Source organism: Taeniopygia guttata, chromosome Z, assembly GCF_048771995.1.
Source record: "Taeniopygia guttata chromosome Z, bTaeGut7.mat, whole genome shotgun sequence".
Lineage (NCBI taxonomy): Eukaryota > Metazoa > Chordata > Aves > Passeriformes > Estrildidae > Taeniopygia > Taeniopygia guttata.
In genome coordinates this window covers 4,910,001-4,929,845 of record NC_133063.1, presented here as the reverse complement: position 1 = coordinate 4,929,845, position 19,845 = coordinate 4,910,001, and the positions used below count along the sequence as shown (strand labels likewise).

Here is a 19,845-nt window from a genome sequence, read left to right as displayed (position 1 = left end):
CTCACCTGACACCAGAGGAAACTGTGCAGGGGAGGGCATGAAAACAGGCTGTGCCCTTCCTCCCAGCTCTTCCAGCTGCACCAAGGAACTGTAAAGCCAGATGATTTAATCTCACAGGAGTTTGCTGGGAATTTGCTGGGAATATTGAGCGAAGAACTCTGCTGGGCATGGCTAAAACCACTTTTGGATGCTGGTGGTGCTGTACTGGTTTGGGAGATCCTTTGAGTTGGGGACCAAGACCTTCAGCAAGGAGACGGATTCACTCAGGAAAGCCCTGAGAATCAGGGTGCTGCAGGTCATCAGGGAAAGACCTGGGGAATATGGCTGCAGTCTTCAAAATCAACTGATTTATTTCTGTGGATCCACAAGGCACATCCTGAAATTCTTCTGAGCGTTTTCAAAATAACCAGAGGCAGAAATTTCCACCATGGAAATCTTCAGCATATTATTAGTGAATTAAAATACTTCTGAAAAGTAATTATTTGGGATAAATTTCCCAGCCATTTTCTTCAGTGGGCTAAGCATGGCATTAAATTACAGGGAAGCTCAACTATTATCTCATACTTTTCTTTTTTTTTTTTTTTATTATAGACTTTTTATCCACATGAATGATAAAGAAACTACAACAGAGTTAAATACCTTTTTTGATAACAGTGATTATATTCTTAATTACACTCAATATTAAATTGTAAAATATTTCCAGAGGAGTACAATCGTAATTCATACAGCAGGCAAAATACCAGAGGGGGAAAGGGACGAGGGAGAGGGGTGTGAGAATCTCCAGACTGCTTTTAAAAAGCACTGTGTATGGCTAACGCTGCTCTATCCATCCTTCCATCTGTCCACCCGTCCATCCAAACGTGGTTCTGGCCCATCTGGTGAGATGTTCATTTCCTTCCATAAAACAATCACTATTCCAAAGCAAAAGGTGAACTGGCAGATGTTGTCAGTGTCTGTGGCATTGAAAGGACCAGCAGTTCCTTTCACAGCTTATCTGCACGATTCAAAAGCATTTTTTCTTCTATCAAGCTCAATAGTCCTTCTAAAAACACAAAGACTTAAACTTTGGTACCACCAAAAAAAAAAAAAAAAGAAAAAGAAAAAGAAAAAAAATATCAAGGACAGGCATTTTTTTGTTGTTGTTGTTTTGTGTTTACTAATAAATGGCTGCTACATTCTATTTGACATGGTTGTCCATGATACTATGAGGTCACTTGTCCTTAGGTTCAGAGGAACCTGATTTTTTTTTTTTATTTAGATCCCCAAACACTTCCATTTCACAGTCTATATACAAGTCAGGTTTCTGACTGGGTTATAACTTATAAGGTAACAGCTGCAAAAGCTCCTGTGCTTCTGGGAGTGGGGAAAAAAAAAAAAAAAAAAAAAAAAAAAAAAGAGGGACAAAAAGAGAAAGAGAGAGAAAGTGTTATCAACATTAAGCCAAAGTTTGAGACAGTGACAGAATTATGACATTAATTTACAACCCTTGAGAAAGGGACACACGTAGGTCACCTGCTCCAGCAGCTCTTCTTTTTCTAATCCCCCTACTTCTTGTGGATTTTTTTAGTCAATCCACAAGCCAGATTTTCTGGTAGCAGGGCTACCAGCTTTTGGCTTCTGTGTCCAAACCCTGATCTTCTTTTACCAGGAAAAATAACCAAGAGAATGTTTGTTACAGTGAGCTCATGGGCAGTCTGTGCCCCCTTCCCTGGGACCCTGTGGCTCTGATCAAGATATCCCTGGATCCTCCTTCCTACCCCAACGTTGGTGGGTTGGTGGAGAGCCAGGGAAGCCCACCCTGTCCAAAACCTTTATAGACCCCTGAGATTTCCTGTTCTTCCTCTTTTGCCCCACTCTCCACAAGGACATCACAGAATAAAGAGACCTGCACCGACTTATCTCGGGGTAAGAGCCTCTTTTGGAAATCTTTGCCATCTCCTGATATTCCTCCCCTCAAAGCCTTGGATCTCTGGGCTGGCCTGATAATTCAGGGGGCTGTGTGAGTGGGGGAACGTCAAATGTCATTTAAATGTTAATACTTCAGCACCCAAAACTGATATATCCCTGGTCACTGATGATACAGGTGGTGTTTCTACCAAATGAACCCTTCTAATACGGAGTCCTGAAAAATGCAGTGTTTGGTTTAGGAAGCCCTGCCTGTGAGCAGCAGGATAATTGCCTTCTGTAGGACACTCAACTACAGAACCACACTCAGTGGGGTTCTGTGAGACTCCCAAAATATGCTGATGTACTGCTTTTTCTGGAGCTGAAGGAGTTCCATTAAGGGCAGAAAAGCTCCTTCCTACCTGGAGCATGAACAATTTTTTTGCACTCTGAATGCCGTGGTGTTTCCTTCCTTCCTTTTACTGAAGGTACCTTGACCTTGATGACTTTTCAGTGTCAGGAAAAGCACATGCTCAGGCAGTTAGAGCTATGAAATGGTTTGGGTTGAAAAGAACTTTAAAGATCCCCTCATCCTACCCCTGCCATGGGCAGAACAGCTTCCACTATCTCAGGGTGCCCAAGCCCCATCCAATCTGGCCTTGGACACTTCCAGGGATGGGGCAGCCACAGCTGCTCTGGGCACTCTCTGCCAAGTCCTCACCCCATCACAGGAAATAATTACTTCATAATATTTAATTTAAAGCTACTTTAATGTTTAATTTAAAGCTACTAGTTTGAAGCCTTTGTCCTGTCGCTGCAGGATCCATGGGTCAGCTCCCAGCACAACATCCCACCCCAGTGAAGCCTTGTAATTTGTGCCATGTGTAATTCACCATCTTTGGACTGTAGCACAACACCTACACAGAGAGGGCTTTGGGACCAGGAGCAGCCCCATCAAACAACAGAATGATCCTCTTAATTCCTGCTGCAGAGGAGCACAGGCAGCCAGGCCAAGTGGAATGAAGTCTCTTTTTTCACAAGCTCACCTTTAGCTTTTGCTGAGGTGTGCACCGAGCTTTTCTTTCCTGATCAAGCTTGCTGCATAGGGAATCTGGAATGACACAGAAACAGAGACACTGCTCAAGCCAAGGTTTGGCTAATAAAACACCCAATCTGGGAATCCCTGTAAATGAAATGTTTTGGTTTTCTTCCCGAAAATAGGGAGGAATCGTAGGAAGCAACACCTTAAATATAAAGCTTCAACTATTAATGAAACCTCAGGGAGGTTGAAGCAGAAATAAAATAAAAAATGGCCGGAATTAAAACAACAGATAGAATCTTAAAATTCAGTGAAAAATATGCATTCTGATGCTTTGTTTATATCAGAGGCTGACAAAGGATAAAGCCACCTGTGAGATCATGAAAAATCAGCAGTGTGTGTGACAGATCAAGCAATGCACACTGATCCCTGCACAGCCACAATACAGCAGGTTGGGAGCGTGAGACTTCATGTATTTATATCCCTGTAATTAGGAAGTTCATAATAGTTATCTCCAACTTGCACCAATCTGAAGGGAAGCCACTGAAGTGGAACAAATAATTAAAGAAAAACAGAGAACATGGGCATATTAGGGAACACAGTTATATTTAGAAACAAAGTGGGATGATGTGCTCATTGGCCACTGGGAATGCATTACAAGGCTGCTCTTCTTCAGTGCTGGGCCTTTAGAATGCAACAAAACTAAATTGCTCTGAGATTTCCCCATAGCTGGGAATCCAAGGGGCTACAAATTCTTTGATGATGACTTTTGGAGGGACCGCTGGAGGAATTCAGGCTGGGAGATCAAAAAATTCTGCGTCCCTGCACTCCTAGGTGCTGCTGCACACTGAGCTGACCTGCTTCTGCTGCCAGGCACTCCAAATAATGTCAAATGTGCTACTGCAAGCTGACAATTATGTCAGCTGAAGTCAGGATCAAGGCCTTAACCTGCACAAACAGCAGAAGCAACGGGTGGGCAAGCACAGAAACTTCAAGCAACCTGCCCCACACACCTAGACACAGTGAATTTGTGTCCGTATCCACTGACCCCACATGCTCCAGACATCCCTGTTTTGCTTTTAGGTACATGATTCCCATCCATTATGAGGGTGTTTGTGTGAATTGTGCCCAGCACGCCTCTGGGCTGGGGTAAAGCTTTGTGACTGCAAAGGCATTGAGAGACTTACCCTTCCCTGCCTACCTTAACAAAGAAAAAGAGGAGGGAAAGTCTTTTGAAGCTCAGGAGCTAACCCTTTTATTTCTTGGGAAAGGAAATCAATCTGGCTGAAAGCAGCAGCACAGGAAGGAGCAGTGTCTGTGGCTGAATGAAAGCAGAAGCCTTTCACGGGGGCACACTGCTTCCCCCCTTCACAGCCCTGGGAAAGGGGAAATGTGAGTGCATGAACCACTGATGACCAGAAAAGACCAAGATTCCAGGTGTTTTGCCTGACTACTCTTATAATCCCTTCCCTTGACAGAAGAAAATAGGGATCAGGAAGCTTGTGGCCAGATTCTCCCCCAAGAAACAGAGCTGTCCCCTCCACCTTGTCCCCAGGCACAGCTGCCTTCAGGACACGGTGCTTGCAAAGGCTGCAGAACTCCTTCCCAAGCTGCAGCAGAGATGGGGGAGCAGAGAAGCTGCTTCCCTGGTCACCCTGGCCATGGTTTGGATGCAAAAAGTAGCCACAAACAAACTGCACAAAAAAAAATCAGCACGTTCCAGCTGGGACCTGCTGGGACCAGCTGATTCCTGCCTCTCTCCCACTCACCAAGGCCAACTTGGGTTTGCATGGCCACAAATTATATAGGACACCTCCCAAGCTGTACTGACCTAGATAATACAACGGGGTACGTTCTGTCAGAAATTAACTGTTCTTAATCCACTTCTCCGCTATATTTGGCACACCGGTGTCTTTCTAACGTGCGTTGTTTTAGCTGATCTCCTGGTAATTGATGGCAGTGGGAGAGGTGGGTGTTCAACAGGGAAATGACTACTTTCTCCATTAGTTAAATCACCTACAATGTCATCTTCTATTTCTGTCATTGTCAGAGCATTTGGTAACTCCGATGCTGTGGTGGAAGAGGATTTAGGGCTCTCCTGGCACCACAATCCCTCTCTGTGCATCCATGGGGGCTGCTGTGATGAGGGCAGGACAGTACCCAAAAGGGCACTGAGATGCAAGGGGTGGTCCTTTTCAAAGGGTGCACAGAAATAACAAAAATGAAGGCACTTGGGTTTTAAGCAACAAAAAAAAAAACCCCAAAAACAAAAACAAAAAACCCAAAAAAAACAACAACAACAAAAAAAACCCACCCAAAAAAAAAAAAAAAGTTTTCATGACCAGGTCCACATTAGTAGGAAATACAGTGAGAGCAGATCTGAAGAGACTCTCCAATAAATATGTAATATAGACACTGATTCTTTTGTCCTACAGGTTGACTCCAGTCTAGTCCTGGTACTCAGTAGGAACTGGAGCACAGTCTCATGTGCATTCCTGGAACACATCCCCATTTGTTCCACCTGGAGGGAACCCAGTCAGCGAGCCTGGAGCCTGCTCCATGACTCGAACCACAGCACAGGGCATGGAGGAATGGGGAGTCATTTCTGAAGTCCTGTCTGATCCCTGTTATGCACACTCACATATCAAAGTAGCTTCAGCTTCGGCCTCTTTCAGGGGCTTCACCTCTGCACCCCATCTCTGGTGAGATACACAATTTTACATCACCCTGCCTTCTGTTGCTTAGAAAAAATACTTTGCACTCATGCAGTAGCTGAGGCTGGCTTGTGGCTCCCTGTATATCCACACCCATTTTCAATCTGAATTTCTGCAGATTCTAAATGAAAAAAAGCTTTCTTCTTAAATTTCTACAAGGCATCCTTTTGTTTAACATTTGAATTTACTGTAGAAAGAGGCACAGCTCCATCCTGTACCAAGGCACATCCACATGTGTTGTCAAGATACAAGTTTTGCTCACCTGTCTTGGAAAAAAAAACCAAACCAACAGCAAGAAATTAAATTCTGGTGAAAACATCTCACTTTCCTGTAGACATTCAGGGATGAGCCTTTTGAGGACAGAACACAGCATTCCAGCAATGTTCTTTTACCTGTCATGTGTGTGCTGTGAGCAGGCACTTCAGCACAAGATGCCACTCAAGAAATACGAGAGCCATTCTGCTGAACAACTGTTTGCATCTTGTCAAGGACAATCACCTGAGCTGCACCACTTCAGGCCAAGCACAGAAGTCACAAATGAAGCACTGCCATTTCCCATTTCCTGCTTTTGAGAACCGAGATCTCCCCACACGGAAATGTGGGTGCTTCTTGTTTGGATAATGAACACATTAATTGGACAAAAGCACCAGCTTTCCATAAACAATGTAAACTAAGAATTAGAACTACTGCTGCTCTTCTGAATTATAGTGTGACCCAGAGGAACAGGCTTTCATGCCTGTGAAGATTTACCAACATTAACCACATGGTAGATTTTTTTTCCCTGCTTCTTTTAAACATTCCTTGTCAGTCTTTAAGGATCAGGGTGAAAGGAAAGATGATGCAGAGATGTAAATCAGTTTTGCAGAGAGATAGCTCCTGATTTATTTTATTGCCTGACTCTGAAGAACAGAGTTGATTTAAAGGAGCACTGAGAGCAGAAAGCCATGAAACACAGAAGAGTTCCAGATGGATCCAGTTCTGAGCTCTGAACATTATTATCAGCCCAAAGTGAGGTTGGTAAGGAGGAAGTCAGTTCATGGGAGCAAAACCTAATTAAAATATCCCAAACAAAACCAAACCATCATTTTTCATGTAACTCAGAAAGACAAAGGCCTGCCTGAGTGTTTCACATTTCTAACACACCTCAGAAACCTGTCATTTTTACCCCAATGTAAAATTAGTGTGATTGATCATCACCCAGTGATCTAAACCACCATGGGTGATGAACATCACCTGAGCTTGTCCTGATGGACAGGTCACCACTGAGGTCAACACCTCCTGAGAACCCACAAGCTGCTTGTAAGGCACCTCTGAGAGAAAATTAAGAAAAGCTCCTCAGTTTGCAGGAGGTTTAAATTTCCTGCTTGGTGTTCTACTTCCCCGTGGCCATGTTTGAGGTTCATGAAAACATTAAAGGATGAAAATAATCATGCTGGCAATGCTGCTTCTGGTCTTTTTCTCTCACCAGGCAGCTAGGAAGAAAGTTCATGGTTTTAAAGTCTATTCCACTAACACAGTTGCTCAGAAGCCAGTATCAGACAGATGCAGGGTTTCAGGTAGGAGGTGACTTGATACTTGGTTACAGTGCTGGGCTGTCCCAGGAGATGAGTTCTGGTCTCACTAGACAGAAACTAAAAACTCTAAAGGCAGGTGAGCTCTTCTAAGGCTGTACCATGTGTGTCATGTCTGAATTTCCCCCATCCTGCTGGGATTTCTCCTCACTGACCCCTTCTGTACAGCTCATTAACAAAAGCCAGATGATTCTCAGAATCTCAGAATTTGAACCTTTCAGGTTAAAAAAGATCTCTAAGATAATTGAGTCCAGCCATTCCCCCAGCACTAAGCCATGCCACCAATGCCCAGCTCACCACTGACCCATGTCCCCAAGTGCCACTTCCACACGGCCTTTAAACCCCTCCAGGGATGGGACTCCACCTCTGCTCTGAACACCTGACCTCAGTACTTGACAGTGAAGAAATTTTTCCTAACATCCACTTCAAACCTTCCCTGGCACAACCGGATCTGCATGCAAAATCCATATTTTATATATGATCTCCACATACGTGCCCTGCACTCAGCCAATTGGGAAGACAGCACTTTGCAAGAGGAGGAACAGATAAATGCATCCAGGGGTCTAAGATCCATTTTGTTGTTAAATATGATGATTGATTGTTTCCTGGCACAAACAGGTTGCAAAATTTCCTTGCAAAACTTCAGGCAGCTTTTTCAGACACTCTGAAAACTCTGAAAACTGAAACACTGGAAGTTCCACCTGTACATCAGGAAGAAATTCCTTACTAGAACAATCTGCATGGAGAAGCTGTGGATCCTTCCTCACTGGAGGTGCTCAAAATCTTGCCAGGAGAACCGTTCTGAACAATGATCCCTGAGGGATTCCACTCGAGCTGGGACTAGGTGACCTCCAGCGGCCACTTGCAGCCTTACTCATTGTGTGATTTTCATCAAAACTAAGGACCACACATCAACCTGCTGCTCCAGCAACCCACTGAGCCAGGCTGCCTGCCAAGAACCCAACATCCAGCAGCGAAGGTGTAAGAGAACAGGACCCACATCGTTTTTCCCAGCGACCTGAGCCTTACTCCCGGCTTTCAGAAAGCCGTGGGATATTATTGTCTTTCGATTGAGCCTCGCTTAATTTAAGCCTCGTTTAATTTAAGCCTCGCTTAATTTAAGCCGGGTTTGGAGCGCGGGTTTAGCGCGCCGCGGCCGCTGCAGTGGCGGCCGGCGGGCGGCAGAGGGCACCCGCGGGCCGCGCTGCCACGGAGCGCTCCCAAAACGGGGAAGAATCTCCCCAAAAAAAACGTGACAAAAAGCGTCACGGTCAGTGTTCCCGCGCACAGGGCACGAGCTGCGCGTCAGGCTGCAGTGGGTGTTGGCGCTGGGAAGTTTTCAAATGCAATGATAATTGCTTGATTTTTTTTTTCTTGATTACATTCAGCTTCTATTACAGATAAACACGCTGGGTCAATTTATTTTAAAGTCTGATTGCTCAGACTTTAAAATTCAGGGTGAGTGAAACGATCGTTCTGGAAAAACCTACTTCTGGTACCCACAGTTACAGGGGATCAGGGAATGAGAGAGTCGTTTAGGTTGGAAAAGCCACCCAAGAAACTCAAATCTAACCATTTCCCACACTGCCCAGCCCACGCTAATCCGTGTCCCCAGGTGCCACATCCACACGGCTCTTAAATCTGTCTGTGGATATTCAGGAAGGACTAATTTAAGTTGCATATCTTCAGCAGTGAGAAGAGCCAAAAAAAAAAACCAAAAAAACAACCCCGCAAAAACAACCTAACTCCAAGCAGGGGTATTTTTTGTAAAATAATTTTTAAAAACAATTAAGTCAAGTTGTGTGGCTAGTTGTCTCAATAAATTTTGAGCTTAGTACTACAAAGCATACACCTATGAAGGTCTATGTAAAACTATGATTTCAGTATGAATGAAATGCTTCTGCTTTTCTCTTTGTACTTCTATGTTAACAAGAAAATTAGGTTAAAGCCCTGTTAAAGTAGTAGTGCAGCAGCTCATGTAAAAAAAAATCACCTAAAAACGCCAGTTAAAAACAAAACAACAACACCAATTAAAAAAAATCAGAAGCAGACACATTTTTGTGTATTCTGCACCAATTCATCCATGCAATAACCCTGGAAGGCCAAAGTAGTTCTATCATTACCACATTCAGTTCATTAATCTTAATTCTAGATATAAACATACAAGATATATGCCCACAAATTAATTAAAGCCACTGCAGGGATTATCACCTCAAAAGTGCTGACTCCATTTCAGTTATCAGCCGAGATATCTCTGAAGATTTCTGCACCCATTTTGGCAAACACACTCATTATTTGCAGCAGTCTCTCAGTTTTTCATACATACATCTTTTTATCAGTCTCACTAATCACAGCCTGCCCCACAAATATGAGCATGAACACTTGTTGGTGAATCAACAACATTTCCATTAGTAATAATTAAACTAAGGCATATGTAGGGAGCAAAGAGGTCCTGAGTTGTTGCTGCAGCACATTAAATATTGCAATTATTCTCTGTAAATACATTCAGACAGCTCTGTTTAATGATTAAATGACTCTTAGTCTGTCCATAGCACAAATCAGCAAGTGAAAAGGGTGTAAATTACTTGATAATATTTATTTTCCTGCCCAAGAAAATCAGGAAAACCACCACAGCTGGCTTGCTGGAGGTCTGGGATATCCAATTCCAGAAACAACTTCACCACAAGGCCACAAGGTGAGTGGCAGAGGTGATCCATTCTCTCCCTGGGAGGCAGAGTTAGTTAGCTCCAAGTTCAGCTGATACAAGAGATAAGGACTGGGGTGGGCCCATAAACTTTGTGCTTAGAAATTCTTTGCAGAAGGAAATTCAAATGGTGACCTGCCTCAAGTCCAAAGCAGCAGAGAAAAGTGCTTTTCAGGATGGCATCCTAATTAGAATTTTCTGTGACAACAAAATTCACTTGTCAAGTCAAACTTCCTGCCTGTCATCGGGACACAAAGGGGGACACAGTAACAGCTGAGCACATTAAAGGAAAAGAGTGGAGACCAGCTGCAAAAAACACCCAGAGACATTCTGAACCTGAGTTTCCTCCACAACCTCTTTCAAACACCCTCCATCTCTCATTGAAATCTCTGCAGTCAGCAGGAACGGGGCGCGTGGATGCTTGGCAGCTCTAAAAATAAGGCCAGTCCTAAATGCCTCTGAACATCGGAGCACAAGTTTGACAATCCTGGCCTTCAAATTTACTTTTATGTCCTAACCCATCATTTAGAAAATGACAGTATCAGGAGGCTGGGCAATGCCTTCTCTGCACCGTGACAAGCAGAAGGAAAATTTCAATGGGGGAGCACAGGGCTGATTCAGAGAAATGGGGAGGTTTGCCAAGCTTGCCTCCAAAACAAAACCCTGTTGAACAATGTCAGAATGAGCACAGAGGAAGCATCAGCAAAGCATAAGTTGACAGCCTTGCCATGCCCTGCTCTTGAAACCACACTAAGCATTCACTTATCTGAGTGTGGAACAGCTTCTCATGCTCCAGCCCCTTTGCTTGCAGCAGATTTAAGAAAGTCAGCTTTTCAAAACAACACAGTTGGATGTGATGATCTAGAGCTGCACTAGCACACAAGCAAAATCCCTCTTGGTTTTAAAAAAACAAGCAAGAGACCCAACAGTAATGTGTGCCTGCACTGAACTGTGTTTTGGCAACTTGATCCTTTACTGCTGAGTTAAGCACTTCTTCTAGTGTCTGAAATGAGAAAAATACACATCCTAAGGTTTATTTTCTGGTGAGAAGCAGGGATTGAGCAGATTCCCTAGGCAGAAACATTTAACTGCTCAAAGTTTACTGATTCACTCCTCCCTGCTCCTCTCTGCAGAAGCACCTCTCCGTGTTGAGTCAACACATTTTGTTTAGTTGAAACATGAAGACCCATCTGGTTACTGTATGAAAGTAAATCTCCAGGTAATTGGGCTCCAAACCAGCTGAGAACTGTGTGTTTACCTCTTGCTAAATATAAGGCAATAGGAGCTTGGTAATAAGGCAATAGGAGCTTGGTGCATCTGCATAGCTCACAAAGGAAAAAACTGAGGTTTGCACTTAAGAAACACAAAGCAGCAGCTCAAGACACTTTTACCAGAGAAATTAAACTTACGATTTGTAGCTGCTGCACCATTTCTTCTCTGTACGCCAGCTCCCGCTTCATCTGATCTTGAAAATTGTCTGCATGAGAGGGGAAAAAATGTAGGTGCAATAATTAAAACAGAGACCAGACAGCAGAATTGACACCAATCAAGCTAAACCAAACCCAGTCACTACTGAGGAATCACAAAGCACTACAAAAGTCCTTCGCTCAATTAAAGCATGCAGCTAACAAATATGTGTCTAATAGGAGACACCACTGAGAGCAGAAAAAATGTGCAAAAATTAGATTTCGCTACCTCACCCATCAGAAAATGTCAGATGCTAAGTTTGTGTTGCTAGCTTTTTTCCCAGCTATTTTCCTGCTCGGGCAAGGCTCTGCAGTCATTAGTCAAAGTTTTGCAGGCCCTAAAGAGAAGAGCAGAAAGTGCTTTCTTTGCTTTGGCATAAATCTGTTGACATCAACAGCGATGTCCAGCATGTGAGAGGAGAAAGCGTTCAAGGATGCAGGGCTTGATTTGTGGTTTGTAGCATTGTGCTGACGGCTTTGAACAAAACTGAAGCTCCATAAAGAGTGACGTGGTGTCGGAATCTGTGGGTATTGTTGATTCCGAGATTGTAGAAAGTCTCTGTCTGTCAGCCCCGCTGCCAAAGCAGAAGCCATAATTCGTCTGTGCTGGTTTCAGGGTTGTTTATTCTGTTTATCTCTAACATGTTCTGCTGCCCTGCCGCAGCTCTGTCCTGCAGGGCAGCGTGTGGGGCTCTGCCCTCAGTGGGATGGTACAAACATTAAATACCAGAAACTACGTGTACTATATTTACAATAACGTGCCAATATCTGTCACCTACGTTGGACAGTGTGTCCCCAGCCTGAACCAACAGAAAAATGCCAACACCACAGTGAAACATGGAGGGCATGAAGAAGGAGGAAAAGGACAAGGCACACCCAATTCCTCCATCTTGTCCCCTCTGAACCCCTAATCTAGAAACCTAAAATTTTACTTTTGCACCCGTGCCACACTTAATTATTACTCTTATCAAACACTCAAAGCTTGTAATTCATCCCGTAAGACTGAAAACTCTTTTCCATGGACAGAGATCACAGCCAGTGTCTCTGGGGGCTCTGTCCAAGGGGGTTCCTGACCCCCTGCCGGGGTCCCAGACCTGCCAGGGCAGCCAGAGGGAAGCCCTGGATTCCCACAACGTGGGATTTGGAAGAGAGAAAGTCTTTCAAAGAGAGATCCTGGGTTACAGCACAGGCCGGCCTTCCTGCTCCAGTGGATCCTCCTTCTCTGATTTTCCTCCTAAATAACCATTTCAGACAAAACTTCATTTGTTAGAAGATTAACTGATGCTCTGTGTTCCTTAACATTCCTGTTGGTGGGTGGGAAAAAGAAGAATATGAACAAAACTATTGACAAGAACCAAAGATCTCCAAGAGCTGCCTGATGAAGGTCAGGGTGCAAACTGAAGAGGAAAGAAAACCCATCCCAACCACTATAATTTTGATTCAAGTAACAAGCCTGTCCTGGAAGAAAAAACGAGGGGGCAGAGCTCTGTCCCGCTCTTAAAAAAGAACTTTTTCCTCTCTGAATGGTGAAGTTGTTGTTTAAAAAAAAAAGGAGGCACAGAAAGAGCAATGAAACAGGGAAAGAGTGACAAATTTTGGCAAGCTGAAGCCCTCAGGAGTCCAGCATAACCACATTGAGAATGATCTGGTGACATTATCTCAATGAAGTTCTCCAGATTTCCAGTAAATTCCCAGAGAACTGTTAAGCCTATTCCCGGTGCTCCAACATGATCAGAAAAATAAGCCAACAAAAATACAGCAGATTTACAATTCCTCTTTTCCTAGCACCCCCAAAAAACCATGCAGTATAAAAAGGTGACTGCCTCCTGTCCTGGTCACCAAAGGCTGATAGTTGCAACTGAGGTCATCCAGCTTCACTCTGGGTAGGTTTTAAGGAGAAATTTCCTTTTTTCCTTCAACACTTTCCTGCCAGCTGCCTCTTCATGGGCACATCACCTCTCCAAACCAACAGCTCAGGGATCTTGCTCAGCCCTGCACAGCAAATGTCCAAGCTCACAGTGGAAATGGGGTGTTAATGGTAGGGACAGCGATTTTTTTCCCCGGCAGCATTTACCCGAGTCCAAATGCTCACAGACAAAGCCATAAGCAGTACCCAGGAGAAAAGATATGAATATTTAAATAGCTTTCTTAACACAAAATTAAATACTTTAAGTACCCAGACTGCGTCTCCGCCATTTTATTGCCACATTGTTTAAAATGCAGACGGACAGAACGCGGAGCAGCCGACACGGAGGGCACAAACCAGAGCAGGGCTCCAGGAGAACACACTGTCACCATGCAGAGATGCTTGCATTTTTATCAGGACAGCAAATACTTTGACTTTCTACATGTGATCTGGATTTTCAGTTTGTTTTTTTTAATTTTATTTGAGTGATCTCTGCATTGACAGATCTTAAAGGCAAAGGAAAATTTCTTTGCTGAAATTTCTTTCACCTGCAGCTTTCAAGCACAACAGCAAGGTGAAAAATACAAGGTCTTGCTGTTTTATAAATTATCTCAGTCTGTGTTTCAAGTAGGTTCAAGAAGCCACTGCTAAGAGAGCTTGCACATAAGCTCAGTTCTCATTTCACAGTGATTTAAATGAGAGGAGAACTCTGAAACCAAACACCATTTACTGCACAGCCCTGTTGTGAGTAGTGGCTTGATGCTGTGAAGGTATAACACCCCAAATGTGCTCAGTTTCAAGTGGAGGACCCGAAAGAGGTGACTCTAGAGCTCACTGCAGGCAACCTGACAGAAGCATTTTCCAGAGAGAAATGGTGATGCCTTCCACATCTTGTATGTTGCCTTCCAGCTGAAACAGGGGTGAACTTTCAGTACAATTTACATTTTACCTCAACTTTCCTTTAGTTGGATCTCCAAAAACTTCTCTCCCTGGCTCCTCCCTGCCCAAGACACCAATACCATTCTATTACCCGACCTAAAGCAACAGCCCAACAGCAAAAGTCTGGAACAGGCCCCCTCTCTTGTGCTAGAACATACAATGCAATAGAGGACAAAACACCCTCAACACAGATTTACACTAATTTGCTTTACAAAGGCTCTTTTTTTCTTGTTTTATTACATGCGGAGGAGGGGTGGGATTTTTTGGTAAATCTAAATCTGTAAATAGGCTTTACGGTCACTTGTAGGTATGGTTTATAGCGCATTATCTGTTTTCTATTTTAATCCTGAAGAAAATTGACCACTACTTTGTGGTACATTGAAACCACATATTTTTCAAGACAGCATACAGCAGTCACCACTTCCTTGGTCGGCTGTACTTGTTCTTTTCTTTTATTTGAATTGTATTTCATGTGGTTTAATTGCAGTGCTTATTTACATGGCAAAGACAGAGCATTAATTTTACTGTAGAAGAACAAAAGGATAAATAAGAGACTTGAATGGCAAAAGTCCAAGATGCCATTTCGCCAATACCACACAGCAGCATTTTGATCCCCACGAATTATTTGAAAATTACCTCACTCCCAAACCCAAGTAATGACTGGATTTATTCTGAAGGATGAGTTTATGCTCCTTTCATTAATATCTGTATTATGTCAAGTGACTCTTCTTTATTGATGGAGCTGCCTACGTATTTCAATATTTGAGCTAAAGATGGAGTAATTCCCAGAGTCCTCGCACTTCCTTGCTTCCCTGAACTTACCTATCTGATGCTACAGGAAGGGAACAAGCAAATTTTCTTTGAACAACAGGAAAATGCTATCTGTGTTCCCTCTTTTTCTGGTGGGATCAGCCTGATCTAAGTGGAATTTCTCCTGGAAAAATCTTACCGCCGTTGCTGCAGCGTCATTCAACAGATCCCAGCCAAGGGGTCTTTTTCTACTTCCCTGTAAAATCAGCCCAACCTTCTGGCAGCTTCACAAAAACCCTGCTCAGTGCCCATTTTGTTTTATTTGAGACGTGCCCTGCACATTCCATCGCCCTGGGCAGCAGTACCCCCTCTCAGCGGCCGTGGTGGAGATGCCATCTCAAATGGCCTCTCCCGACAGGAAAAATCCAAGCAGGAATTTCTACTCCTTAAAAAGGCCAGATCAGTTCTCCAGCATCAGCTGGAACCTCCTGAAAATGAGTATTAGGAACCTCCTGAAAACGAGGATTAAGCATCTTGTCTTCAGTAGCCCCTGAGGTGTTGGCTGAGACACCAACCTCACTGTACCCCGTGAGGATCCAGATGAGTTCCTGTCTACTCACTGTAATCAGTGCTATCAAAACTAGTAGAATGCATACCTAAAAAACATCCAGCTTTGTATTTTCCCCACAAAAGGCCCTGCTTTGGCAGCTGCAGGGGTTGAAAGGGACCTCAAAATCACCTCATTCCGACCCTGGGGACACCTCCCACCATCCCAACTTGCTCCAAGCCCTGCCCAGCCTGGAGTCAGCAGAACTAAGCCCAAGATCATGGCAGCACAACTGAGAACCTGTCTCATTTTATCAGCCTGGCAGCAACCAACCACGTACACACACAACACCAAAACCACAGATTTTGTGTCTTACTGAAGACTGGGAAAGACGCGTTTCCTTTCAACACCTGGAATTCCTGTTCCAGCCTCCTCCGTAGGTCGATCTGCTCAAACAGAACCTTCTGGAGTTCCTCTAACAAAGAGAAAAAGTGGTTTTGATAATCTGAATAAATAGTTCTTGAAAGAACAGTTGCAGAGCAATTCATTACTCTAAGACAAAATATTTTAGTGCTTATTAAAAAAAAAAAAAGAGTTGCATAGACCTACCATAGATTTTGTGCAGAAAGCCATGAATATAAATCAATGTAATATATTATTTTAAAGTATTATATTACAGTGTCATGTATTGATTGATATATATGCATTAATCTCAATTATATCTACCCAAAGGTCCATATATTATTCATATGTTACTTGACAAGCTTAAAATATGGCACAGAACAAAAGTGCCCCCTATTATCCTCATATTCTATTAAAACAAAGAGCAGTTTTATAATGTAAGAGGCCTTATTTATTTTACCTTTCCCCATATTTTCCACATCCTTCTTCAGAGAATGAGGTGAATTAGTTTCTTGTGTGTGTTCTCCTTAAAAAAAAAGAAAAAGAAAAAGAAGTTATTGATTTACTGATAGTGCTTTTTGTCAGTGCTGTCCTTACTACTCATCGGCTTCAGAGAATCTGGAGAGGAAATAAAAGGGGTAAAAATATAAAGAAATAGTAAGATCGAGATTTATCTGCAGATTTCTGGGTGCATAACACAAATATATGTGAATTCATATTTTCTCTACTTCAATAAACTATCTGCCTACAGCATGGCCTTTTGCAGACAACATCTGATATCTCCTTGATATTCTTCTTGCTGAGCTGATTCCTCCTTTCCCTCTAACTCCTCTCTTGAAGATTCTTATCAGAGGCAGAGAAAAGGGAAGATCTTTCTCTACAGTCTCATCTCTTCTCCTCTCAGCGGGAAGCCCGTGCTCTCCATCTGGGCAGGACCCTGTTCCAAAATCCACAGGAAAAATGCCTTTTTGCCTTCATCAGCTCTTCAGCTTTATCATCTTCCAGAGCTCCATGGCATGAGTGTGTTGCAACTGAATATAATTTATATCCAGCTGAGATAAAATTGACATTAGTGGTATTTGCATATAAAGGATACATCTCTGGGGTCAGCCAATTGAGGGACTCCTGTCTTTGGTTGCTCACATCAACTTTTAATTATATTATAGTACAGAATTTTCCATGTAACAGAAGTTGGCTATTTCCAGACACATGCATGTTACTTCCTCCAGCCTAATTTTTTGTCTACAAATGGAATTAAATAAAAAAAAAAAATCACAAGTTGTGATGTTCAGCTGAATGACAGCCTGACTTGGAAACTGAACCTTCTGACGAAAGGTGTTACTTTCACTATCCTCTGCAACTGCAAAATTTTCCCTGTGACTTCTATGAATTGCTTCTATAAAAGCTTCCTTCCAAAATTTTTCCTTTTAACTTCTATGAATTGCTTCTATAAAAGCTATGAAAAACTTTTTTAAAAAAACAATACAATACCACTTTAGCTGAAATTGATGGGAGAATTTCTGTTATTTACAGCTGAAGTATGAATGGACCCTCAATAATTAAGAAAATATTTGGTAAATAACCAATTATTGAACTAATTGGATTAATTCTTGTTTTAGTCCAGCCAGTAAATACACATCATTAAGTCTACTGATAAGTAATCACAAGAGACATGTATATAAATATATTAATGTGTTTATGTAGTTAGAAGAGAGGTTTATGGAGAAAACACCTTGGGTTTTGGTGTTTCATTTGGTTTTGCTTTTTTAAAAAATTAAATCCATAGCACTGAAATAGGTCATCGGACAACATACAACAGCTACTTTAAAAATTATTGTGTCATCACAATAGGCTAATTTTAAAGTTGAATTGGAAAGTCTTGCAACAGATGCAGTCAGAAATCTTTTTGCAAAGCATTTTTTCCTGTTTTTAAAAATCGATGCAATCCTATATCCAGTAAACCTTGAAGTTATAGCATATGAAACCTATCCAATAGCTCTGCATTTTAGCATCTCCACTCTCTTAATTCCTTAAAAAAAAGCCAAAAAGCAACCACTCATTCAGACACATACATTTACACAACTGGTATCTAGTGCCAGCAATTCCATTTCAAAAACTCATTTATGTAACATGGTGATTTAAACAAAAAAAAAAAAAAATCATTTTTGTGGGATATTTGGTGAAAACGAAGTATTTTCCACAGGTAAGCTGTCTCACCACAGCAGAACACATAGCAGGCTTAAAAATATATCACCTTTTGGGCAGTGGTTTGAGGGGTTTCCACAACATAAAATGGATTTGTTGGGGGATTTTTTAGCCAGCATTATCCTTTTTTAAACTGGATGGTCATCAAAACCAAAATATTTTGTCAGATAAATTAGGGTGCACTAAATCAAAAGGGAGGAATTTAAGTTTAGGAAGGGCGAATTTATTGAATTACAAATATTAGAATATTCCCAACCCATTTCTTCCATCGAGGCACCCTTTTCTGTGTGCTTTATGTGCGGTTTTGAGGGATAACAGACTCACAGACAGAAGGTAACTGGATTTTTCAAGGAGAAGGAAGGGAAAGGGGAAGAGACTAAAGTATGGTGACAATACAGCTCTTTCTCCCTTGCTCAGTTGAGCTCCCAGGGCTGTGCAATGTGAGGCTGCTGACTCGCTGGGACAGAAAGAACTGCATCAAAATGAAGATAAGGTCATGTAGCATGAAGAATAACTTCCCCAGCATCTGCAGCCTCCCTACTAAGCTACTGAAAAAGGCCTATTAGAAAATCCACCATGCTTGCACCTGAAATAAGTAAAGAATGGGAGTGGAAAAATGGAGGTATTTAAAGGCCAAAGACAGGACACATGTAATTATTTTAAAGAATTGCATTTCTAAAATGTTTTCTGATGTTTAAAAAAAATATTATTGTTAATGGCAGTAATAATCAGATGTGTTTCACCTTTCCTGTCCCTCTGAAAATAATAATCAGGGCCCTGCTCTTCTCCATTTTTCTCTACTTCCCAGAGGCCTCATCATGCATTGTGTACTGTTCTACCTTAATTGAAAGGGAGGAGGTATTGAATATTTAACCAGCTTCCCTTCTCTTAAATGTTAATTAAAAGCTAAATAGGTGTTTAAAAACAAACAAACAGAAAGCCCAAAGAATTTTAATCAGTCTAAGAAAAAATCACTTTCCCTCCTAATAGCTCCACCATAACTCTCCTGGGCCTTGTCTGCACACAAACTTGCAGCATTTACAGCAGCAGGACCGAAAGCTGTGCCACCCCTCTGTATGGACACGGAGATTTCCTTTAGGAAAGACTATTTCAGTTTGTTCAGGAAAATCAAACTGTGCCTCCCTCATCTCTTGGGTAGGGGGAAAGAGGGTGAAATATTTGCAGGCCACTTAAATTGCTTCAGCGAAAGCATTGGGTGCCTCTGTTCTTCCCCACAAGCTCAGGTGCACAGACAATGTTTTTCTGGAATAAAGGCACAAATAGCTTTCTTAACCTGGAGTGTGAACACTCATGCTCAAAATTGCTCAAAAATTGGCACTGTGAAAAACAGAGGTTCCAGGGTTGGACACTGGCACAACCTCAGCTCCTGCGGCACCGCCATTTTATCAGCTCTGCATCCACTGGAGCAGTTTAAGATTTGAATTTTTAACATCTATATTTTTAACATTTCTACACCTATCCTCCTCTAAAGAAATGCACTTTGCCCTCATGGTAAAAAAAAAAAAAAAAGCCAAGCCAGACATAGCCAGGTTAGCCCTTCATGCTCTGCCACCTCCTGCGATCCTTCCCCAGGAAGCTCTCAGACCAGTTTCTGAAAAGCAGCTAAAAAAAAATTCCACTCAGTCCCAGAGAACTCAGCTACCTTAATGTGCTGATTTGTCCAGCACAGAGCATGGATGGTCTGGAAATATATATAA

The 19,845-nt window shown here is 42.4% G+C and overlaps 1 protein-coding gene across 2 annotated transcripts in view; it reads right to left on the bottom strand.

The window, feature by feature from the left end:
• Positions 1-605: 605 nt before the first annotated feature.
• SKOR2 (SKI family transcriptional corepressor 2) overlaps positions 606-19,845 on the bottom strand; it is a 26,581-nt gene continuing 7,341 nt past the window's right edge. Inside the window, exons 4-8 of one of the 2 annotated variants that reach the window (XM_030258652.4) lie at positions 16,383-16,448; positions 15,897-15,995; positions 11,322-11,389; positions 2,931-2,995; positions 606-1,353 (exon numbers count right to left, since the gene is read on the bottom strand). In XM_030258652.4, coding sequence (XP_030114512.4) covers positions 2,933-2,995; positions 11,322-11,389; positions 15,897-15,995; positions 16,383-16,448 — 296 coding nt within the window. In that variant the 3' untranslated portion in view covers positions 606-1,353; positions 2,931-2,932. Of the gene's footprint in view, positions 1,354-2,913; positions 2,996-11,321; positions 11,390-15,896; positions 15,996-16,382; positions 16,449-19,845 lie in introns of those variants that run through there. The other variant, XM_072922424.1, reaches the window with a different exon arrangement.